Source organism: Homarus americanus, unplaced genomic scaffold (genome assembly GCF_018991925.1).
Source record: "Homarus americanus isolate GMGI-L3 unplaced genomic scaffold, GMGI_Hamer_2.0 scaffold57980, whole genome shotgun sequence".
In the NCBI taxonomy this organism is placed as follows: domain Eukaryota; kingdom Metazoa; phylum Arthropoda; class Malacostraca; order Decapoda; family Nephropidae; genus Homarus; species Homarus americanus.
This window is the reverse complement of record NW_024716703.1, coordinates 7039428-7058293: the sequence shown is the minus strand read 5'-3', so window position 1 is coordinate 7058293 and position 18866 is coordinate 7039428. Positions and strand designations below refer to the sequence as shown.

The following is an 18866-nucleotide window of genomic DNA, read 5'->3' as shown; positions in this document are numbered from 1 at the left end:
AGGGGTTGGGATTACCCTATCTATCCCTCTCCTTGGCAGAACTGTAGTGTGCGCTGGTCTTCCCCCGATGACTTGTCCTGGGGACGTTTCTGCTTGCGCCTATACGACACCTCCGTTTCACTTAGGTCCACTCCCCTAACTTTTATTAGTATATCGCACTCATGTGAACTATGAGATGTCGATTTGTGAAGAGCGCACCATTTGCGCGCTGTCTGGGTAGGAGGAGGAGGTGCTGCTTTAGCTCCCTCTCTGTTTGACCTTGAGAATGGCTTTGCACCGGGTGTGGCTTTATTTGCACTATTACCTCGGAGCTGAAAACAATCTTCCATTACGTGGCCACGTTTATTACAATGTGCGCATCGTAACGATGTTTTCTGTTTATATGTTAGGCGGGGAGGAGCGATCGGAGCTAAGTGTGTCGCGTAAGGAGTCTGGGAGTGAGGCATCTGTGGCATCTGTGACGGCTAGTTGTGGTGATCGCCACTGAGGGTTGGCGCCAGTAAGGCCCGTAGCCTGGGACAGAGCTTGTTTGCGTATTCCACCATATCCAAGGGTGGTTCATACTGTACTTCCTGTGCCCGCTATATAAGGAACACGACGGAAAGAAGAAACTTATTAGTTCTATCAATGTTTCCCACATTTTCCGCTGCATATCACCCCGTGAGTTAAAATTCAGCCTGATGATCGGAAGGTCGCTAGCATGTCCTGGAAGCTATTTAACCTGGCCCTATGTCAACAGCGCCAACGGGTGTTTCTGTTTCAGATATCTGAATACAGCTTATCCAACCATCTGAAGATCCATTGCAGTTGGCCCAGCTGTGACCTTACCCCAAAAATCCCAATTAGCTGCTCACTTGAACTTCTTTCTATAGTCAGGGCTTTGTAAACCAAACGCATTTAAACGACTGCCTGCATAGGAACCCCATGCTTATATGGGAACGTACATATGCTTTCTTATCTTCGTCAATGTTATGTGACTATTATTGCGCGATGAAGTATCTTCACATGCACGAATAAAATGTGCTAATCTCCTTACAATCGCTCTCTATTCCTCAAGGAAATTTCTCGAATATAATCGCTAGCTGCATGATATTAATACCAACATTATCAGCTTTAGGTGTGGTAGTAGTACTGGTATGAGGTTCAGAGAATGCCATTTTAGTGTTATTAAGCAAGTTAGTATTCTTACCTAACAGAAGGCTGGGTTAATAAGGTTGTTACCGATTTAGCAACAGACACACTATTACCTGTAACAGGGTAACTGCTTAGTATACTTAGGTGAGGTACTATAGTGATACTAGACCTAGGGTATATGGGTACCTAATTTGCTTAGTCGTCAAATGATTCGCCTATAACTTTCTCACTACTCTACCCATCACATTTAACTACCAGGTTCCATACTCAAAAATCTATTGATGAGTTGGTTATCAGCAAACAGTTGCGCTTAGGGCGCTCGATTTCATCTACATTAGACATGGGAAACTTAAAATTATCTATTAGCCCCCTTTGGGTCAATACTTGTACTTTAAATATAAGTAGATCACTTGGCTCTCATTTACAAGACAAATTGAAATATTAATTGTAAAGTAATTAAAACAATGTACATGGTACTTGGCAAATCACAAATGTAGGATTATTAATACATAATCTTACATCTCTATTAATTTTATCATTGAAATAATCCTATCCGACGAACCTATAGGTGTGAAGTTATCTCTCTAACGGTTCATGTGTGTAGAACTATGTAATGAAATACCTATTTCTTATACAGAGAAGCACGCCTGTATAGAAATGTGATCCTTCAAAAAGTTCTGGAGTGAAGTGTGGTGGGGGCCTCTTCCTAGGATGCTATTTGCTGCTGGCTTCCTTTTGGCAACGCAGGATGACGCTTGCTTTGGTGAGATACGAGTCCACTCTTGATTTAGGTGAGTTCCTCCTCCCCGCGATCAGAAACTGGCGATTGGTTATCACACTGGTGGTTGCTGGTTCGCTGGCCAGTGCCGCCGCAGCCAATTCTTCGCCAGCAGTCCGCTGCGATATATGGAGATTCGTATGATGACACCTAAATTCTGCATTCGCTTGACGACAAGGAACAATACTGCTCAGCTGCTAGTGAAATACCAATTGAAGACCAGGCTACTTAAACTACAAACCAACACTGCAACACTGTAATGTCTAGGAATGCTGAGTGGAGTCTATCTCAACGGCTCAATCTGATATGTACCAACAGGCTGTAATATTTGTATATTACGAATTCTGCACGTATTTGTATGTGACAGAGATAGTGAGCGCCCACCATATCGTCTCTTCAATACCGATATAGTTTAAACTGGATTATGTAACGCCGTCACTGCTGTGTGGTTTCTTGTTTTTCATTAAAGACACAGACGGATGATGACTACCAGTTTGAAGTAACTGCATACACCGCTAGTTTCACCTATATGAATCGCCGCTTGTCCAATTAACCAGTCCGTTTCACACATATTTATATTTGGGTTTTAAGTAACGTAAACCCAAACGGTAGTTCCTTTTGTTTTATTATAAAAGGTTGTATATAAATTCTGAGTGTATATCAACCGTAGTTCTCACTGTCTAGGAGTGAATGAGAAAGGGACGGGCGCTTATGTATGGACATAAACGTAAGTAGGTCACGCCCCACGCATATGAGTTGGGGTGAGCTACTGAAGCTTAGGGGCATCGTGAAAAGCGCAAGCTACAGAAATGCTGAGCTATGGGTCTCGCCCTCTTGGGTAAGTTGCCCGCCACGCGGTCAATCTCTATGTCTTACTCATAGACAGTGGAAAGTTACAGGGTGGTGAATCTGGAATATAATATCAGATGTATTGACCCGTTTATATAATACGCTCTGTTGATGAGACAGGGGCCTATTTATTACATCCCTCTTTAGGATGGACAGCATATATAATGTTCACGAAAATCAATGCCACCTGATATGACACCTTACAGTAGTTCAATCACACACATATATATATATATATATATATATATATATATATATATATATATATATATATATATATATATATATATATATATATATATATATATATATATATATATATATATATATATATATATATATATATATATATATATATATATATATATATATATATATATATGTGTGTGTGTGTGTGTGTGTTGTGTGTGTGTGTGTGTGCAATATTCAGAAATTTCAGTGTGTTATTTAGAGACGTTAATACGTAAATACCAATATGGCGTCACGCTGAGTCATCTTGGCCTACACTATAGGTTGACTGGGCTAGGGTGGCGCTTACACACATAGTGAGAGCTTTTGGAACTAGGCCTATACAATCTTAAATGTAATTTACCGAATTAATATGGACGCGAATCATGAAATTAAATGACATTTATTAAATTTAATTTTATTATAGATCGTTTCTCAGTTATGCGGGTAAATATGTCACTAGCAGGTTAACGCCTTGGGGGCACGCCCTGGCTGGCTCAGTCACGCGGAAGCGATAGGACAGACAGGACGTCTGCACATCCAGGAAAAACGACCACGTGGCCTGGTCTCGTTGCGTGCACAGTTCATCAGTGTTGCAAATAAGTTTATTCGATCTCAGACAAGGTTTAGATAGGGCGGAGAAGTTAACAATAGCTAAAAGAGGGTTTATTGCAGGGATCCTGTAGAGCCCACTTAGTCGAGTTGAGCCCACACGGTGGAGTTGAGCAGTTTGAGGGGTGGAGTGGAGTGAGCTGTCTGTGTTGACCACTGGCTAGCGAAGTCTTAGCTGGGACAGCCTGAAGGAACGAGTGTTCCTGACAACTAACTACGTAGGACCAGCGTCCGCCCTCGGTTGACGATCGTCTGGGGACACCAGATCTCCCCCTCCTTGGTTCACAACACCACATATCTTCAGTCACTTTAGTGAAAACCTGTTACTAATGGGAAAATAGAACCCACCTCAGCTGGGCGGGTTTCATTGGCTGACTGGCCCTCGCTCTCTTCCAGTTCATGGATGTACTGAGCGTAAAACTGAGGCAGTCTGAGTGAATGAATGGTCACACACTGAGACCAGGAGTCTAGTGGGTACTTAGAGACATTTTATCTCCCCAGTATGGGTGTGCTCTGAACTTATGTGTGATGCATGTTACTGGAAATAGTGGTAAGGTGTGTTTAGAATTTACCAAGTCCAGGTGTGAAAACAGCGCTCCTCATGGTTGATTTTCACACGTGAGACGTAAGAATTCCTATCAAAAGTTGTGTGCCGGTATTGGTGGAGAAAAACATTCATGATTCCTGAGAATCTAGAGAAAGTACTATCAAAACCAGCAGAGCACCCACCTGCCTGATGGGTCATGAGTGATTTTCACGGGTTTTCTTGCTGTGTGTAGTTAACACTCCCTGATATTTTCTGTTACCATTTCTCAGTGACTGATATTATTTTCTTGAATGCCCTTAAGGCCTGTTCAGGGTGGAGTTAACAATTTCTAAATATTTTGATACTATTGTTTTCTAATGTTTATGTGTCACTAAGGGATGTGAGATAACGAAGAACTGTTTTCAGATGAGCTCCTCATTCTGGTGTAAGTAGCACTGTCACCTTAGTAGTGCTCATAAGGCATTTAATATTTCTACCTAATTTTGATATCATGTATAACTTTTGTTCCCCAGTGTAGTGCTTTAAGCCAGGTTAAGAGGTGCGCAAATGCTGGTGTACCATTATTGATTGTTGTTGTAGTGTTGGAGGGAATAGAAGTGTCAAATTTTACAGTGCGTCTCATTCACCACAATCACAGGTGCTATCTTTCCACGGGTCACGGAGAATATTTTTTAAGTTAATTGTGTTTGTGCTGGTTCGGGTTTTTCTCAAAGGGGCGCTTCCACTGCATTAACATCCACTATAATCAAAATCCCCAAAGTGAGAGAATTGCGACCTGTTACATATATATATATATATATATATATATATATATATATATATATATATATATATATATATATATATATATATATATATATATATATATATATATATACATGCAAGTAAATCACTGTAGGTGGGCGTGATCCAGGTATATGCTGATAACCTTGTGGTTATCAGCATATACCTGGATCACGCACACCTTCAGTGATTTACCTGCATAATGGATTCCACGCGCCACTTCTTCTGCTTCTCTACAAGCTCTCCTGGACTGTCTCCTTTCGTTACTGAATACTCCTCTTCGATGATCAAGGCCCACAAATTGAAAATATGCTTGAAATTTCTCCAGACATGCCTTAGTGAAAAAGTTATGCCGAGATGAATCCTCCCACAACGTGTCCTGAAGATGTCTGACCGCCCCTTGATGATTTCCAAGAAATCATCCTAAAGAAACATTTTGAAATAAAGAAAATTGAAGTGGATGAAGCTTTCTGTATTGTATGACAAAAAAGCAAGTTTTTAATATGACCACACCGAGTGATTGGAAAATGTTCATGTTGGATTACTGTTTTGATAACCTGATACGTGAGCGTTCTGATCTTCAAGCTAAAATAGACCACAAATTGTTATTGGACTAAGGATGCCAGTCACAACTATGTAGTGAATCTCTCCTCTAAACAACTAGACAATGATACCTTGTGTGCACTCGGTTATGGTTTAAGTTTTGATGGCTCTAACAAGGGAGTCGACAGTGTTGACATAGCCAGAGCATTTTGCAATTTGGAGAAATTCAATAATTTGACAAGTGAAGAAGTGAACATGTGTAAAGGTGTTGTGTATGCATCTATGTCTAAGCCTTGTGATTCAAACTGTCCAGAAAGATTCACCAAAGCAATCCAAGCCCTTAAGAAAAATAAGGATCTACATGTTACTAAAGCAGAAAAAGCCAACACAGTAGTGATTTTAAACAAAGATGACTATATTTCTCAAATGAATGTGATACTGCAACATATTCTTAGCTCATAAATAATCCTTTCAAAACAGTTAACACTCAGTTCAACAAAAAACTTAAGTCTCTCTTGAGAGGCAAAGCTACTCCCATTAGACATCTTACTTCAATGTCCCCTCCACTGCCATACATGTACGGTTTAATCAAGACTGACAAGCCTAATAACCCAGCAAGACCCATCATTAGCTCAGTTGGGTCAATCTCTTATAAATTATCTAAATGGTTAGTTTCTTTACTAAATCCCCAAGTTGGTAACATTTCTAACTCTACTGTAATATTAAGAATAATATTGATCTGGTTGATAAACTCAATAACTTACACATTAATTATGATTTTAAACTGGTCAGTTTTGATGTAACATCACTCTTTACAAAGGTCCCAGTTGATGATTTACTGGAGTTCCTCATAGATTCCTTGGATAATATTTCATTGCCCGTCTCGAAAGACGACTTCATCGAACTCATTAAACTATGTATTAATGATTGTAAACTTGAAATCAATGGAGGATATTATGCTCAAAAATTTGGTATGGCAATGGGTAATCCACTCTCACCAGTATTAAGCAACCTAAATATGGAATTCTTTGAAAAGAAACTATTAAGTAATATTCTACCACCTTCAGCAGTCTGGTTTAGATATGTAGATGATGTATTATGTCTCTGGCCATGTAATGAGGACCTAAAAGCTTTCCTGCCACAACTTAATAACTTAGCCCCCTAGATCAAATTCACTGTGGAACTAGAGCATGACTGTAAATTGCCATTCCTAGACTGTCTGATCCACAGAATAGGTAACACCTTTAAGTTCAGGATTTACAGGAAACCTACTAATGTGTGTTCATACATTCATTATTATTCTGCCCACCATAATAGAGTCAAACAGTCAGTATTTTCATCAATGTTTTTACATGCTTTGAGAATTTGCAGCCCGGAATTCATTGATGAAGAATATAAATATATCTATAATATTGGCTTGAACCTTAAGTACCCTGGATCTTTCATAGACAAATGCCTTAACATTACTAAGAAATCTTTTTATAAAACCGATCCCAAGCCCACCCATGACCATAAGAATTTCTTAGTATTACCATTTCACAAAAATTTCTCTCATATTCCTTTACAACTAAAAACCTGGAACGTCAATGTGGCATTTAAAAACTCATGCACTGTTAAGCAAATGTTAATCAATAACTCCTCAACAATACAGGTGGCTGCATTTATAAGGTTCCTTGCAAGGAATGTAATATGTTTTACTTAGGCCAGACAGGTAAAGATCTTGTAACTAGACTTAAACAACATAAATATAGTGTTAGGACAGGCCAGGAATCCAATGCTCTGTTTGTTCATTTGAGGGATAATACGCATTGCATTGACTGGGATAATGCCTCCTCAATATTACCTTGTAATTCAATTGACAGTAGGAACATCATAGAATCCAGTCTCAGTATAACTAGAGCTTATTAGTAAAATCTGCACTAATGCTGGTGCTATTTTATTGTCTTAAATTAGTTCATATAAGGAATGTACTGTTATAACGTTAGTCAACAATACACCAACCAATCAGAAGACATAGTGGAGGAGACGGCACAGCGCCAGGTTATACACCATTACAATAATTAGAAAACGAAGAGGATGGACATTACAGCCCTAGTTGGGCCTGCAGGTGGACGGATTAACAGGAAATTGGAAAGGTTTCAGGTACTGTGGTAGACCCGGGGCTGACAATGCAGTATTCATTAGAAGAGTTCATCTTGGGGCGCCAATGTGTCCTCTAAAGTTCAGTGCATCAATGTGGCGGCTGAATTCTACATGCACTAATACGGAGAGGAAGTGCCAGTGCTGAATCTTGAGTGTACCAGCACGACAGCTTACTCATTGTGTCTGTGAACACCTACGATCAGCTCCAGAATGAATGTCAAACCAGCAATCAACATTCCTGTTGAAGAAAATAAATTAACTGTTAATAAAATAAAACAATGAGTAAAAATAAATTTCTTGAAAGAATCAGTACAATTAGTATAAAATATACTGTGTGTGTGTGTGTATGCACGGACGCTCTCACCTCCACCATACAGAGAGAACACGCCATAGAAGTCACCCAGTTCGAGAGGTCTGAGCAGTGTGGTGGTGGTGGTGGTCTTAAGACATTTTATGCCGTGGTAGATATCACTGAAGTACAGGTAGTCCAGAACACCCGACTCTTTCAGCCTCGTTAATCTGCGCAGAGAACACACTCGTCACATGTGAATAGATTTCACTTATTTTTATTAATTCAAAAACAGTACAGGGTAAATTCGTGGTATGGTTATCAGCTGTACAGGTTGTTGTAAGTGACCACTCACCAGTTACATAAAACAATATAATGCTCAGGATCAGAGATGACATATAATGGTGTTCCAGTGTTAATTTTCCCCTGGAAAAATTATAGTTTTTGTTTGATTTTAGGGCACTCACTGAACACCACCTGAACTGTTATATGATAATGACTTAGCTAGCAATACAGTGCACATATTCCGAGGACATGCAATTGCTTTTCTCTACATATGGTTAAATATTTGCAAAACAACAGAACAAAATTTATCCAAACTGAACTGATGTAGATTAATGTAGAGGTTTGGAAAAAAAAAGTTTGCAACATCCCCCTTTGTCAATATTTTCAATACAGAGACTTCATATTTCACAGATATCATGATAACAACGTGTGGAGTTGGGCTATAGATAAAATTTATGAAAAGAAACAAATGTTAACACCATTTCTCAATTGTAGACGATATGGCTAGTCAATTATATCTACCACAGGAGTCATTAATTAATTGTTATGGTGTTAAGGGGGCCACGTTCTCCAACTTATTAGGTTTGAAAGTAATATTGTGAAATAGTGTGACTTACAGGGGGTTGAGCTTGTGTACGAGAGGCGAACCTTTGGGGAAGAGATACCGGTGAGGGAAGCTGCTGAGATCCGCAGGTTTCATGTATATAGAACAGGTTCTTGTCTGTAAGAAAAAAATTCATTTATCTCTGTTTTATACTTCATAAAACTTATTCGACTGTACTCAATAAGTTTAAAATATCGTCGTCATCGTTGGTTGTTAGCCAAGAAGCAACAACTGTTTCTGTTCTGCCCTGTTCATCACTTTCTCATCACATTTTCTGATAACATTTAAATTATTTCGCCATCATATTTCTTGGTGCTCCTGTAGTGATTACCTCTTCTCCTCCTCAAATAATGTTCCTTACCCACCTTTTCTTTCTCACTCTGATCAAGTTCAGTATTTATCTTGTTTGCTAAGGATCGACTTCGTTTGTTATTGTTATGCATTCCTGCTTTATCTAATTTTCTCTAAACACATATTTAAAAAAAAAATCTGGCAAATTGACGTCATGGTTCTTTAAGTTTCTCGCTGAGGCGGGCAAGGGGTGACTTAATGTAAGTTTCTAAACATCTCAGAGGGTACTACTCAGTCGAGAGTACATACTTGGAGCTGGCGAACGCCAGGTTGAAGATGCCACAAGTCCAGAAAACTGTCAGGGCAAACTTTTTTGAAGCTAGAATTGTAAACTCTTGGAACATCCTGCCAGAGAGTGTTGTTACGGCACTGAGTGTGAGCTCTTTCAAGACTAGACTTGATCAGGTACAGATAGTTTCAGGAGCCAGTGCGTAACAGAGACGTGATCGACCGCCCAAGCGGCTGACGAGCCGATCAGTGGCATAGAGGATAAAAGTAATTAAAGTAAAAGTAAAGTCTGACCTTCCGTAGTCACCCCAATATTAGGCTTGGTCACTGCATCATATTCTCCATTCTTCCTTCCCAAGTACTCCAAATACCTGAATTATTTCGACTATTGCACTTGAAGAATATCAACCACATTACAGTATCTACTGCTTTCTTATTGCCGGTATTGTATTCCTTGCTGACCGCCGCCTTCTAAACCTAATCTCGCATCTCAGAGCTGATTGTCTGATGATTTAAACATTCTTATTGCACTTGGTTTCTTTGGCAGAGGAATAATTATGTTCTTGTGGAATCTATTGCATTTTCTCCTCTATACATGTTGCTGGGAGTTCTTATGAAATATCATCAACACATTCCCAATAATCTAGTCCGTCGCATCTTTGGTTATAGCTCCGACTTCCCTCATTATGAAGTAACTAGATAAGAGACAGATGACTCGGGTTTAAAAGATGACTAAGTTGTTGTCATAAAAGGTAACTTGTAACTATACTATAAGATCTCTCCTCTCTACGTCTACACATACAAATTAAACGTGTGACATAATTCTGCACATACTGTAAGGTTAATATCTACTTAAAAAAATGTGAAACATTCTTGTTGAAAAAGATACTCACCCGTAAGAAGTTGTTGTGCTGAATGTTCAAGTGAGAGGTGAGAGGGATAAGGGCTGCGTGTTTTCCTTGAAGAAGATCTTTCACTGCTCTAGGGACGTCCACGTGAGATATCATCTGTTTCCTGAGTTTGTACAGATGACTCCCGGGCTCCGCCGTCTGCGCAAGCACCAATTTATCTTCACCACATAATAATGTCAAAAACTTCATTCCAACAATTAGAAATTTGCTCAACCAATCTAATAGAAAAACTTAATCTCCCTCTAGAGTCTAGTGTGGCAAACCACAAACATTAATCATCTCAGAAACAAGGTTTTAATAACCAAGAAATAGGATGACATTTTTGAAAAGATACTTTAATTATAACCTAATGTCAATGATTTACCAAGGAGAGTCGCGCGACGACATTTCTGAGAAAGTGTTGTGATCATACTAAACACACTTACTGTACTTCCCCCAACCCTCGAGAAGAAGAAAGTGTGTAAATTAATGAGTCGACTAATTGAGTATTCACCGATAAAAGAAAACTTACCAAACGTTGTTTCACCCCCTCTCACAAATGTGGCAAGGATCAATTTGTGGTGGTCAATAACTAAGGTTGAGGGTATGTATCTTTCCCATGTCACATTAGAGGAATAACATAAGAAAATGTATCTTAGAGAAGCGTTCCGAGTTTAGATGATCTTTGAAGTATCATATGGTAAGATTGTCCATAGAATACACTAAGCGCATTGACAAGTGCATCCTCTAAGTAAGTTGAAGGAGAAGAAATAGGCATTAAACTATGTAATTAATTGCTTAAATAACCAAATCATGAAGGCCAGTTGACATACTTCAGGTCCATGTCGAACTAATAATCTTTGAGACTTTTTTTTCGTCATATATATCCTTGTAGGTTTTTTTGGCCAGTTGGGGAAGACAGATATTTCTCAGAGATGGTTCAATGGATTACTTCGAAACTACACCCCCCCCCCAAAAAAAAATTAAATAAATAATAATGATAATAATTATGTTTGTCATGGAGAAGGAATTGATAATTATTTTACTTACGAGAATTTCTCCATGCAGCACTGTGCCCTGGAGGACGTAGCAGGGGATGGAGGTTTTGAGGAGCTCCTCAAGGCTGGTGAAGGGAGGGCTCACCTTAGGCAAAATCAACATGGCCTTCAGGTTAGACCGATAGATTGAGCTTATCACCAGTGCTGTCAATAACCATATACCCGCCACCACCCGTATGCTCATGCCCCTTGGATTCCATGGCGACGCTGCAGGAGAAACCATGCTCTCATTACCTATTACCTGTTCGTTTCCACTACCCTAACGTGTTCGCCCTCAGTACACATAAACGCACGTTTACGCACAGTCGGCCACAGTTCCACCTGGTGCAGTGGTTGGCACATATTGTGAGATGTGGTAACCCTTTGTTTGATCACATTGCATTAAAATTCCAGGAATGACACATCTATCTCTGAATAAAAGCATTTCTTGCAAGGCTATGGTTTTAATACAGTTTGCAAAATAAAACATCATTGCCTCCTATCTGCTGTACGGTGGCCTTGTACGCGAGTTGTTCTTTTCGACGGGCATAGGGTAAGGGAAAGGTCCTGTTTAGTACTGTAATGTATCCACAGTCTGTCAATGTTGATATTTTATATGTACGAGTAGTTTTAGGTAACATTGGGATAAACCAATAAAACGTTATTGTATCCAGTTTTCTTTATTGTGGAGAAAACATTCATGTTCTCCATGTTAATTTTTTTGCCAAACCTGGAGCATTACCAACTGTACCGTTGCATAGGGAGATATGTTGTTTATATGCGTTTATTGAATGTAGGAAAAATATAACATATACTGATGGAATAAATATCTTTATGGAAATTAAGGAAATTAAATATAAGATGATAAAATTTGCTATTTCATTTAAGACGTCATTTACCACCATAAGATAGCCAAATTACACGTAAAGTAGGTTAGATTAGGTAAGGTTAGGTTAAGTTAGGTTAGGTTTTCTCTATATGATCGTCAGACGCCCCCCCCCCCCAAAAAAAAATACTCAAGTTATCGGTATTAGGCAAATGTCTGAGATAAAATTAGTTTTCATTTGTTTTTTAATAAAAGAAGGAAATGGCTGATAAGATGTAGTACTAACACTGAGCCAGGGGTGTTGCCATTGACCACTGCCAGGAGGTCCACACACGGTCGTCAACAAGTTCTCCCACTCGTCCTGCCTCGTCTTGTCTTTCCCCCGCCTTCTTTCTCTCTCTTGATCCTTTCGTTCCCTGTTCCTTAGTGATCCCCAACAGACTAATCTCTCTGAAAAGTCAAAGAAATATTATTATAATCGTTATCCATTTAATCTTATTGTTGTATATTTGTTGTTTAATTTATTGCCGTTACACACTTAACCAAATTATCTCAGCTCTACACTTAAACAAAACATCTCAGAAAAGTACCTTGACTATACACTTAGTAAAAATATGTACACTGTATATCTCCACTACACACTAAAAGAAATGACTTCACAATTTATTTCAATGACTATAGTCCTGAAGATCCGTAGTAGAGATCTCAGAACGGCACAAACGTCTCAATATAATAATGAAACTTAATGAGCTGTATTAGTCATTTCGTGAAAAGAAAGAGCAAGTGGTGTAACCTCTTTCTAGTAATGCGAATATTATATTCGTCTTATATTCAAATAGGAGGAATCTGCAAGATCTGATAGAAAGACTGGTAGTTTTGGTGGTGTTACGAAAACAAGTTTCAACTACCTGACTTATGATTGCCAAACATAACATTTAACCAAACCTAATTTAACCCGCCTTATCCTTTAAGGTTGTCTGGATTTAAAGTCCCTTGATTTGGTGGGATTTTACCTACTTCATTATCTTAGTGGTGCGAAACAGTGTGTGGAAGGACCTTTTTTTCCACCTGCACCAAGGAGATAAAATCAGACATAAAACTTACTGAAGACGGCGTTGGAGTCGAGCCTGGGTTAGTTGAGTCAACACCATTGCCACGAACACCACCACCAGCGCCAATAAGATCATACACCATACCTGTGTCCAAAAAGTGTATTTATTTATTTTATGTAGGAGACGATAATAAAAGATAACATGACTCTCAAGATCAGATTGTTGGTCCATATGTAAGGCTCTTGTGCGTCTACCTGAGCATCAGAAATAAATATTCATTATCATAAATAACTGAGCGTTTGAAGGAAAAATGTTATTAGAAAAATAATTTTCAGTTCTAACAATGAGCATAAAATGTTATCCCTATATGACAACACCGTCGTTGCATTTTAAGGGTTAGTTGGACGATTTTTTTTTTTTTCATTGTTTTAATAGTAATATAACTTATACAAATATTATTATTGCTAATGTCGTGGTTACATGTCAAACCATAATGCTACCAGTTTTACGGTAAAATATTTTGGTGTTGAAAGTGTAGAAAAGTTCACCACCCTGCTTTATTTGACATCGTCCTCCCCAGTAAGACCATGTGGATTAATTTTCGTGGTAACAGAGGGAGGACGAATGAAGAAACTAAACTGAAATAAAGATGTCGCTAGAGCTTCTGTATCTTTCAGGGTGTTGGCCTTTGATGCCTTAAGTGTGCACACGATGACATTCTTATTTTGCGTCACTTCATTAAATTTCTTAAAAATTTTCGAAGTATTTTTACTATTTTAATTTTTGGGAAGGTATTTTATCTCAAAATCTCATTAATACGATGATCTAAGACGAACGAACCACAGTTAATGCTTTATCTTTAATTTTTGACTTTCACTTGGTCTTACCAGGACGGTGTAAGGTTTAACAAAGCCTCCTAGGTCAGCCTTAGGTTCGGGTCGCTTGTAGGCTAGAATCTTCTCGTCCATGTAGATCCAAACACTCCCGTCCACCACATGTTGCCTCCGCACGTCCAGGAACATAAATATCCCCGATATGTCCACCTCCTGTATTCACACGTAACAACGTAAACTTAGTCTGGTTAAGAATAATATGTTTAATGAAGACTCTTTGAGGTCAACAGTGGGTATCTTGCCTATTTATGTTCGGTCAATTTATATTAAGTGAATCAGGTAGAGCACTGACCTGGCGTGTGAGTAGACCAATGATGCCCGTCCAAGTGTCGTTTTCGAGATTTCCAAAGCGTTGATCTTCAGGCATCACATATTCTACGCTGAACAAGGTCAGGGTTCATCATAAACAAACCGCTCTACAAATACTGAGTGTTTTACAGAGAACATAGTAAGTGCTGACAATAGACTACAAGAAGACCATGATGTTATGGATCAGATGAAATAAATGGGCAATTATAGTAAACTTCTACAACTATTGCATCTCCAGCATGAGTCTCCGTCACCAGATGGATGACGAACTGTGTCGGTAGATTATGTCTGCAGGCACCAGATTAATTAGTCCACAGCAACAAGTACTTACCAGGTGTTGAGGAAAGATGCGATAATGTTATTGATGTGGGTGAATGAGCCAGATACCCGCAGCCCACCTGGTGTGCGCTGTACCTTCAGAAACGGCGGGAACTGCAATACACACATGTGAAGAGTTAAAATGAGGACACATCCACACATCCCTCGAAAAAGACAGATGACAGATTTCATCAGGCCATAGCTGCCACCTTCAACCGTCACAGTTTTCTCTAACTTTATAAGGAAACAAAATACTTTCATTTATCTGTAATCAGTGTTTTTGAGTTGCAGTAGAGTTAGCAGTCAATTCAACGAATAAGACTATAGAATAGGCGTATACATTATTTAGTATGAAAAGTAACTAAACTACTTTAAAATATTATAGATGTTGAGAATCATTTACACTCCTTCAAATGGTCAAACCAGATAAATTTAAGTTTTCCAAGTTAGCATAAGTACAAAGTGTGCACTAAAAATCTCTCTTCCTTTCTAAAACGAAACAAGTGTAAAGGATGTTGGTACTTGTAGGTGTCACCAGGGGAGACGTGCACCAGTACACAGTGGAGTGGAGCAAACACGTGGTGTCACCAGTGGAGACGTGCACCAGTACACAGTGGAGTGGAGCAAACACGTGGTGTCACCAGTGGAGACATGGACCAGAACTCAGTGGAGTGGAGCAAACACGTGGTGTCACCAGTGAAGACATGGACCAGTACTCAGTGGAGTGGAACAAACACGTGGTGTTACCAGTGGAGACATGGACCAGTACACAGTGGAGTGGAACAAACACGTGGTGTTACCAGTGGAGACATGGACCAGTACACAGTGGAGTGGAACAAACACGTGGCAAAGACTGACATCCGTCACGGCCATCCTGAGACAACGTGAAGAAGTGTAGGCTGTATCAACAGCAGCAGAAGAAGTTAAAACTGTTACAATAATGACAACAGCAGCAGCAGTCATTGTAATGGATGCTGTACCGACACCAAGACTAGACTGAGCACAACGCTCTGGACCAACACCTCGCCCTTGCCTTTTTACAATCAATCATGATTGTTAGGACTGGTTCCCCTCCCAATAAACATTAATTCTTGATGAGCGTTTGATTGCCACACTGATTGAACATATGTAGAAAAAATATACACACAAGAAATATACATATTCAAACATATTCTTTCTTGGATTTAATCACCCTAGTGATATTTTTTATGATCTAATCTATTATGATTTTTTACAAAATGTTAATTGAACAAATCTAATCACAAAGAATCAAATAAAAGACAAAGGAAAAAATATATATGTAAATATTTTAAAATTTGTTCACACTTACATGGGTACAACCCCGGCTAAATGATTACTTAAGAATTACCTAAGGATTTTGATGACCAAAATCTTTGAGTCTCACCTCCCACCCTTAACGCTGCAAGGTCGTCCTCTATTTGATGTAAAGAACTTCATCATATACGGTTGTCTGGCCAGGATTTGAGAGAATATATAACAGTCAAGGAGTTTCACTGGTATCTTAGACCAAAAGTATTCCATGCGGCCAGGAGATACTACTGAACATCAAGTTACTCAAAAGTTTGAATGCAAACAAAACTTTTGGTGACGAGTTCGGGTCCAGCAATTCCATATATGAAATACGTGGTTTCACTCAGTCAACAAAGTAACGAATGACATTCTTGTTGAGTGTAGGGGTGGGAGCTGAGTGGTGGGTGTAGGGGGTGGGAGCTATGGGGTGGGAGTAAGGGTGGGAGCTGGGGTGTGTATGTAGGGGTGGGAGCTGAGGGATGGGTATAGTGGGTGGGAGACGAGGTAGGGGTGTAGGGGGTGGGAGCTGAGGTGGTGAGAGATGAGGTGGGGTGTAGAGGTGGGAGCTGGGTGGGTGTGGGGTGATAGGTGAGGTGGGGTGTAGGGGTAGGGAGCTGAGGGTGGGTGTAGGGGGTGATAAGTGAGGTGTGGGTATAAGGGTGGGAGCTGAGGTGTGGGTGTATGGTGGGTAGCTGATAGGGTGGGTGTAGGGGTTGTAGGTGTGGGGTAGGAGCTGAGGATGGGTGTAGGGGGGAGAGATGAGGTGTGGTGTGGGGTGGGAGCTGAGGGGTGGGTGTAGGTTGTGATAGGTGAGGTGTGGGTGGGGGAGGGAGCTGAGGTGTGGGTGTATGAGATAATAGCTGAGGGGTGGGTGTAGGGGGGTGAGAGATGAGGCATGAGTGTAGAGGTGGGAGCTGAGGTGGGTGTACGGGGTGATAGGTGAGGTGTGGGTGTGGGGTGATAGGTGAGGTGGGGTGTGAGGTGATAGCTGAGAGTAGGTGTAGGGGGTGAGAGATGGGGTGGGTGTAGAGGTGAGAGTGAGGTGGGGTGTAGGGGGTGAGGTGTGGGGTGGGGTGGGAGCTGAGGGGGGGTGTGGGGGTGATAGGTGAGGTGGGGTGTAGGGGTAGGAGCTGAGGGGTGGGTGTAGGGGTGATATGTGAGGTGTGGGTGTGGGGTGGGAGCTGAGGGGTGGGTGTGGGGTGATATGTGAGGTGTGGGTGTAGGGGTAGGAGCTGAGGGGGGTGGGGGTGTTACTGAGTTGTGGGTGTATGGGTGAAAGCTGAGGGGTGGATGTAGGGGGTGAGAGATGAGGTGTGGGTGTGGGGGTGGGAGCTGAGGTGGGTGTAGGGGTGGGAGCTGAGGCTGTGTGGGGGGAGCTGAGGTGTGGGGGGTGGGAGCTGAGGTGTAGGTGGGAGCTAGTGGGGTGGGAGCTGAGGTGTGGGTGCATGGGGTGGGAGCTGAGGTGTAGGTGTATGGGGTGGGAGCTGAGGTGTGGGTGTAGGGGGGTGGTAGCTGAGGTGTGGGTGTATGGGGTGATAGCTGAGGTGTACGTGTAGGGGTGCGATCTGAGGTGTGGGAGCTGAGGGGTGGGTGTAAGGAGTGGGAACAGAGTGCAAGTATTGGGAGTTTTAGAAGAAAAATCGTAGTCTGATTTGATTGAAAAACTCACCTGTCAACACCGCTACCTGAGATTTCAAGCCCTAATATTTGCCCAAGTCAGCCACCTGGTCACGTCACTTGACACCTCTACAAAACATCAATCACTCAATAATGAAAAGGACCATAGGTTACGGTCGACTTATGCAGTGTATTCGTTTAGTACTGTGTGTAAGTGTGTAGGTCGTTTTGACTTTATGAAGCGATAGTTAGTAAATATGTTTACTTCCTAACCTAAGCATAATGTATTGTCTAATGGTAGACCCTGCTGCCGAATGGCATCACAAAAATTGTGACCAAGTTCCAGGTTGCTGATTTGACTTTCTGCCACATTTACACACAATTGTAGGGTTTTAATTGGTTCTCTTTGTGTTATTATTATTATTATTATTATTATTATTATTATTATTATTATTATTATTATTATTATTATTATTATTATTATTATTATTATTATTATTATTATTATTATTATTATAATTATTATTATTATTATTATTATTATTATTATTATTATTATCATTATTATTATTATTATTATTATTATTATTATTATTATTATTATTGTTATTATTATTATATTTTCACCCCCAGGCCCTGGTGGGCTAATCCCGTAAAAACAACAACAATTTTTTTTTTAACCATATGTATAATTTATATGATCGTTCCCCCTCAGCAGTCCCACTACTCGGCCTCACCTGTAAACATTTACCGGTGCATTGTACCTGAGTAAAGGTATGTTAGTAAATAAGAACATATTATATAATGAAGCTGGGTGGGATACGATTAGATGGCAACTTCATATTCTAGTGATTTTTTCTTTGAAGAGTTCTATCTCATAATTGCTTACAGTTATTGGTTAGTGTGTTACTAACCTTGTAACGCGCTTAAACACCTTCGTTGTAGAAGCGCAGTAATAACATTTTAACAACAACAGTGTTTTTCGTAACCTAACTAATAAAATCAGAAAAATCAAAGAAAAAAAACATTTTATCTCTTCGTTCTGCTACTAAATGGCACAATAATAAAAAAAAGACCACTTTGTAAGGCCGCCATTACACTTTTACACCCCACTGGGCACCATTATCATGTTTAAGTCCACTCGGCTGCCGTGCACCTGGCAGCCGTTAATTGAGGCTTAACTCTGGTAACGTGTCATGTAGCAGACTATCTACTCCCTGTGTATGATGGGGGCGAGAGC

The 18866-nt window shown here is 40.1% G+C and overlaps 1 protein-coding gene across 1 annotated transcript; it reads right to left on the bottom strand.

The window, feature by feature from the left end:
• Positions 1-7364: 7364 nt before the first annotated feature.
• LOC121858444 (glutamate receptor 1-like) lies at positions 7365-15678 on the bottom strand. Its single transcript, XM_042354888.1, has 11 exons — positions 15557-15678; positions 14712-14812; positions 14364-14451; positions 14066-14224; positions 13231-13322; positions 12413-12576; positions 11314-11528; positions 10267-10422; positions 8808-8911; positions 7981-8135; positions 7365-7854 (listed from the first exon to the last, which is right to left on the bottom strand). Exons 1-11 carry the CDS (start codon positions 15659-15661, stop codon positions 7787-7789), a joined length of 1407 nt encoding a protein of 468 aa, XP_042210822.1. The 5' UTR covers positions 15662-15678; the 3' UTR covers positions 7365-7786.
• Between the last annotated feature and the right edge of the window lie 3188 nt (positions 15679-18866).

Coding starts and splice junctions, on each gene's coding strand:
- LOC121858444 (XM_042354888.1), bottom strand. CDS start 15,661: ATGACTGCTGCTGCTGTTGTCATTATTGTAACAGTTTTAACTTCTTCT. Junction 14,813..15,556: donor TCAGGATGGCCGTGACGGAT/GTCAGTCTTTGC, acceptor TGTGTATTGCAG/TTCCCGCCGTTTCTGAAGGT. Junction 12,577..13,230: donor CGACTCCAACGCCGTCTTCA/GTAAGTTTTATG, acceptor TTGACTTTTCAG/AGAGATTAGTCTGTTGGGGA.